The sequence below is a fragment of the Equus quagga genome, chromosome 7, assembly GCF_021613505.1.
Source record: "Equus quagga isolate Etosha38 chromosome 7, UCLA_HA_Equagga_1.0, whole genome shotgun sequence".
Classification (NCBI taxonomy): Eukaryota; Metazoa; Chordata; class Mammalia; order Perissodactyla; family Equidae; genus Equus; species Equus quagga.
In genome coordinates, this window is record NC_060273.1 from 29,795,247 (window position 1) to 29,801,307 (window position 6,061).

Genomic DNA, 6,061 nt, shown 5'->3' on the forward strand with positions numbered 1-6,061 from the left:
GGGAGGACACGGGCGCTGCCACTGGAGGCCTGACCGGGGGAGGACACCAGGGCTACCACTGGAGGCCTGACCAGGGGAGGAGACCAGGGCTGCCACTGGAGGCCTGATCAGGGAGGACACGGGTGCTGCCACTGCAGGCCTGACCGGGGAGGACACCGGGGCTGCCACTGGAGGCCCAGGCAGCAGACGGCACAGCTGCTGGGCTCGGCCCTCCGTCTGCAGATGTGGACAGAGCCCACATCCCTCAGAGAGCTGTCCTGCCCCAGAGTTGAGCCGTGAGGCTAGGGCAGAGCAAGGAGCCCTAACCACAGCCATCAGTCCGCAGCCCGTGCTGGTGGCTCTCCTGAAGTCACCACGGTGTCGGCTGACCCTTCCAGTCCCAGCCCTGAAGCCAACCGTTGCAGAGCCCAGAGCTCAGGGACAGAAGGGACTCTGGATTCCGGGCTCCAGAAAGCGAGCAGGACGTGCACCTGGAGGGAAGCTGGTCCTGCACCTGCAGCCCCCCAGATGGCGAGGATCCCCTTCCTTGCGGCTCCGACCCCAGGAGCCCTGACCCTGTGTGCTCCTGTCAGAGATTCCGTTCCCATGTGAAGACCAGACTGTAATCAGACTGACTGCCCCAATGATGAAAATTCAGAAGGGTAACTCACGGTAGCAAATGACTTTTCTAAAAATAATGAAGAACAAGAGGGAGCGTTTCCCACAAATTCTTAAAGAAACTTTTTATTTTGAGATGACCAGTAGCACACTCAGCTGTGAGGGGTGAGCAGAGCCCTCTGGCCGGCTTCCCCAGCGGGAACGCCGCACAACGAGAGCCGAGGCCGCAGGGGGACCGACGGGCCTTCCTAATCAACAATCAGAAACAGTCAACACTCAGCCGACACAAGACAGGCGGGTACAAACCGAGACGCCCTCTAAAGGCTATTTTCCCCAAACTCCCTCCTGCTGCCCCCAAATGGCCAACCTAACAGGAGAGGGATACCGAGTCACTTCCTTGCTGTGCATGAATAGAACAAAATAAAACGTCCCCCCTCCACGCTGTTTGCAGTATCCTGATTACAACTAAAACAACTTCAGGAAATCTGTACATCAACCGTTCAGGAAGCTGCCGCTGTGACAGACTAACCAGCTGCTACCGACACGGCCGAGTCACCAGGGCTGGGAGGCTTGGCCGGGCTCCGCGGGTCCCGGGGCGTCTGAGCAGTGGGCACGGCGCCCTCCAGGGTCCTGGGCTGGTGCTGGCGCTGACACTGAGGCAGACACGGGCTCTGGCCTCGGGGAGCTCACGGCCGGATGTAAGTGAGCTCCTGGAGGACAGGGAGAGCGGCTGCCACGGTCCCAGGGGCTGTCCAGGGTGGAGGCCTCCTCAGAGCGCGGCTCCTCGATGCAGACGCCTGTGTGACACGGTGGGGTCTGCGGACCCTTCTCAGAAGGAAGGTTTTAAATGCAAGAACCAGAACACACAAGACACACGGGGCCCAAGCTGAAACAGATCTCAGACATAAGAGAGAACCACCTATGTTGCACTGATGCATCCATGGCGGGTCCGGTAACCAGATAACGGGGAGGTGGACCAAGTGCAGGTGACACTGTGAGATGTCCCCCCATAAGGAGCCATGGGAGCGCACGTGCCCCGCACAGGTCCTGCCAGGGCCAGCGTGGCCTGCTGCCACCCTGCACAGCGGGAGGAGACACTGAATTCCACCTAAAGGTAGTGGAAACAGTTGTTTGTCCTTATCCAGGCTCCAGCTCCCTGAATTTGAGACAGGGTTAGGAACAAAACCCCAGCCAGGGCCCAGCCCCCAGCCCTGAGCTCTAACACCACACAGGACGACTCGGAAAGGCCAGGCTCTCTGGGTGGGACCCCACAGGCTCCTCCGAGGAAGAGCGCTCCCTTCTCCCCTGCGTTTCCCCTGTCCCAATTCACCCGCCCCCAGTCTCATTCCGCCCAGGCCTTGGAGGATACGAGGAAAACGGCTGGACCCTGTTCCCAGAAACACGCACACGCACACGTCACAGGCCTCGGCCTGCAGAATCCCCACGGAGCCGACCTCCTGGTCTAGAGAGGAGGAGACGAGGGTTTCCAGGGGTGAGGTCTTGTTCCCGGTCACAGCACGAGGAGGGGGCTGACAGTGGACCCGCCTCACTCTCCTGGCTGGACAGAGTTCAGAACTGAAAGCCAGACTCAAGGCTCAGCTCCTGCGGGCAGGAGCCACCGGCCCTGATCAGAGTGCGCAGAACAAAGGCTCCACATGGGCACAGAGCCGCTGCCCACGGCTTCACAGCACAGCTTTGTGCTCAGCGGGCTGCGTGCAACACACACCCCACGAACCGGCAAACACAACTGCGGGCCACAGAACCCCTGTGGTAGCTGGGGCTGCACTTGAGAAAAAACACCAGAAGACGTAACGCTCATCCTGCCTCTCTGTTAGCCCAAGGATTCAGATGCAAGTCTGTTATGGAAAAGCCATAAGGCACAAGATGTACAGAGCTGGGCACCAACACCAGCGGGGAGACAAACAGCCCTACAAAGCTGTTCACTTGTCCACAGGGCTCCAGTGAGCCGGGACCAACGCAGGACTGGGCTTTCCCAAAGCTGTGCTGTGACCACCTTCTCAGTCTGTGTGGCGACAGCACATCCCAAGCCAGCAGGGACAACCTCTCTGCCAGCTGGGGGACCTCGGATCCTTGGCCCACTCCAGGCCTGCAAGACAGGGACGAGGAACATAACCCCCTCTGCCCTCTGCCAGGTGACACCACCGGTGTCGCACAGGGCCCTGCGGTCTCACCCCTCCCTCGGCCTGCAGTTGGTGGGAGCCTCCAGCCACGAGGAATGCTTCTGGACAGGAGGGGGCCCTAGGCTGCCTGCCCCAGACAGCACACTCACAAAGATCAGATTAGGTTTCCAGAAACACAAAGTCCTGAGACACTGTGGGCTGCCATTTGCACTCAGCACAGACTCCGTCTCACAGGCCGTCTCCCCGCTCGGGCAGTCACGGCGTGTCCAGCCCCGTCCCTGGAGGGCCCCTCTCAGTGGAGGCAGACACACGGACGGATGACAGAGGAGCAAGGGCTCCTGGGAGGGAGAGGGCGGGAAGATCCCCGCTCTCCTCAGAGGCTGTGAGCTGGGAGGGGCCTGTGGGGAAGCCCCCACATTCCTGTCTGGAGGGGAGGAGTACAGCTGTGCCCATGGGGACTTGGGCCGACGGGCAGAGCCACACACGGCAATGTCGGCGAGAGCCCAGCACACGTCACTTTCCCTGTTTACCTTACAGGCCAGAGGGAGCCAGTCAACAAACAGCCCTGCTGCAGCTCAGTCCCGCCGGGAGGAGTTCCAACAGCCGCCCGTCCCAGCAGGTGCAGCACAGTGGACCCTGACAGGCACGGGCAGGTCAGCGCTGTCACTAGGGGCACAGGGCCCGCCAACAGCACTGGTCCAAAGTGGAACCAGTCAGTTCCAGCACCCCCTCCACCAGAGCACGGTCTGGGACGGTCGTCAGGGCAGAGCGCGTGCCTGGTGCCTCAGGGGACAGAAGTGAAGAGCTGCAGGCGGAGACAGAGGGACACCACGCGAACAGGCTGAGCTGTGGCTGAAGCGCTGCCTCTGAGGCTGGGGACACGGGAAGCAGGACAGGAGAGGCGTGTGGAAGCGGAGCAGACACGGGCCTGTGGGAGGTGACCAGCAGCACGGCGACCCCGGCAGTGGACGCGGGGGTCAGTAGACCGGGGAGGAGCACTGGCTTGGACACAACTCAAAGGACATGCTCAGACGAAAACGGTGGGTGCACAGCAGGTGGGGAGAGCACACCGGCTCACAGGCCTGGCCCACACCCATGAGCTACGCCAGGCCAACTGCTCACGTGCTGCTGAAGGCTGGGGACACAGTCCTCGGGGCTGCTGAGGTCTCAGACAAGATCGCAGACCACAATGGTAAAGGGGGGCCGAGGACAGGACGACAGTGACGACACAACACATTTCATCAGGGGAACGTCCAGTCCACAAAAAAACGAGGCTGATGAAAGGGCCACGGGATCGACTCAGCATCTGGCTGTTCCCATTTCCGGAGGGGCTACTGACGCCCCTGAAGAAGGAGGGTCAGCGTCTCTTCTCACCAGGCCTTTACGGGAGAGTGGCCTTCACCTGTGAGGTGTCAGCAGGAACCCGGCTCCTTCTGGGAAGGTCCTGGGAAGAGGCTGCTTGGCCCTCGCTCCCTGCCTCCCTGAGACCACCCACAGCCGGGAGGCAGCCCTGGGCCCTCTGCCTTCAAGGCCTCCCATGAGCTGGCACAGGACACGAAGCCCCAAGGTACTGCCAGGGCCAGTGGACCCCACAGCCCTCCGCAGCTGCGCAGACAAGGTGGGCACTGCTGCCCTCAAGGGAAATGGGTAAGTGCTCGGCAGAAGCAGGGCCCACGTGGGGGTTCCTGCCTCCCGGGTGGGTCTTCCTGGACCTCCAGATGACAAAGGACACCTCCCCTGGTCACCCCTACCGCCCACCCTCACCGCCTCCCAGAGTCTCAGCTATGCCTTCAGGTTGATTTCGCCCACATGCAGGGGAGGCGAACAGGCCCTGCTGGCCGCCCTCTGCAGGAGTTTGCACCCCCAAGCGGAGGACCACCGTCTGGGCCCTCATTAGATCAGCCACACAGCCGCTCCCCACCTCCTTTATTACTAGTGGTCCATGCAGAGCTGGGGCCGGGCGTGGACCGTCAGTTACCGCCTCCAGGCCCCAGCAATAACTGGAGGGAAGGCAAAGGTCACACACAGTCCTGCTCTGTCGCCAACAGAAGGCACCTGGCTCTGCGGCTCCGGGCCACACCCACCTCCTTCCCAGATGTCCAATTTCCAATCTGCCTCCAGGTCATCGGTGGTGGGACTGACCGGGACTCGGAGGGTGCCTGCCTGCCTGTTGTCTTTACCTAGGAGATGCCATTCTGGCAGGCTGCCGGCCAGCACGGGCAGAGCTGGAGGAAAGTGAAGGGCCGGAGTTATAACGAGCCTGGAAATAACCTTGAACACACTCCAAATGCACTTCTCAACTTCCTCAAACCCAGCTGACAGTCACCCCTCATCTGACAGCCCTGATCTTGCCATTTTAATGAAAATTGGCTTCTTAATGCCTGAAAATCGCATTTCACAAAGACATCTACCTCCCCACCTCGGTGGAGGTGGCTGGGGCTCCGGGAGCAGGCACAGAATGCGAGCTCCCCCGCGGCGGCCGACGTTGCTTCCCTCAAAGCAAAAACAATTTCACACGATTTTCAGATACATTTTCATCCCGTCTCAATTCAGCAGTCTCTGGACTGCCTTCTTCTTCGGTGGCCTTTGCACCTTGTGTCACTAGAACAGAAAAGCACCGTGACTTTGGGTACAAAGTGAACAGCCCAATCTCAGGGGCCCCTTCCTACCCCACTGTCACCCCAGGCGTTGAGGGGTCCAGCCGCCCCCCGGGCCCTGCAGGAACGGCACCACCTCTCCACCCAGACTGCAGGCCGCTGGGGGCCTGCAAAAGGCTGAGACGTGGGGGAAAAAACCAAAAGGAAACACGTTATTGGCTCAAGATAAAAAAACAGCAAAACCAAAGCAAACCCTTCATTAAACGTCTGCGAAGTACATCACTGTCAACTCCAGGAATCATTAAACGCAATTCCCCAAATCACTTCACCCCATTTGCAAACTATCTATGGGTTAGGTTTTTCTCCCTTCGCAAGAATTCCTGGATGCACACAACGAATTAAAAAGAAAGAAATCACAGTGCCAAGCAATAATCCACAAGCAAATAATTTCACAAGCGACACGGGGACCACCCCGGCGGGTCCTGCCGCAAACACCGGGATCCGATGCGCGGCGGGGGCGGGCCTTGCAGGGCAGGAAGGCCCGGGGCTACGGGGACCCCAGCCCGTCACAGCCGGAGGGCCGCACCCTCCGGGGAAGGAGGGCCGCGACGGCCGGGTCAGGGGCGCGCTGGCCGGACCACGCCCGGCCCTGCGGACGCAGCTCGGCCCCGAGCCGCCCGCGGGAGGGTGCGCCCGGCTCGGCCCCGGGGCCGGACACGTGGGCGG

At 60.9% G+C, this 6,061-nt stretch overlaps 1 protein-coding gene across 3 annotated transcripts in view; it reads right to left on the minus strand.

Annotated features, from left to right (window-relative positions):
* Nucleotides 1-6,061, minus strand: part of C7H7orf50 (chromosome 7 C7orf50 homolog) — a 148,345-nt gene that overhangs the window by 25,504 nt on the left and 116,780 nt on the right. Inside the window, exons 2-3 of one of the 3 annotated variants that reach the window (XM_046665790.1) lie at nt 5,150-5,339; nt 4,823-4,963 (exon numbers count right to left, since the gene is read on the minus strand). The exons of the other annotated variants lie outside the window; for them this stretch is intronic. Of the exons in view, the coding sequence (XP_046521746.1) occupies nt 4,823-4,864 (42 nt within the window). The 5' untranslated portion in view covers nt 4,865-4,963; nt 5,150-5,339. The remainder of the gene's footprint in view (nt 1-4,822; nt 4,964-5,149; nt 5,340-6,061) is intronic. 3 annotated transcript variants of the gene reach the window in all.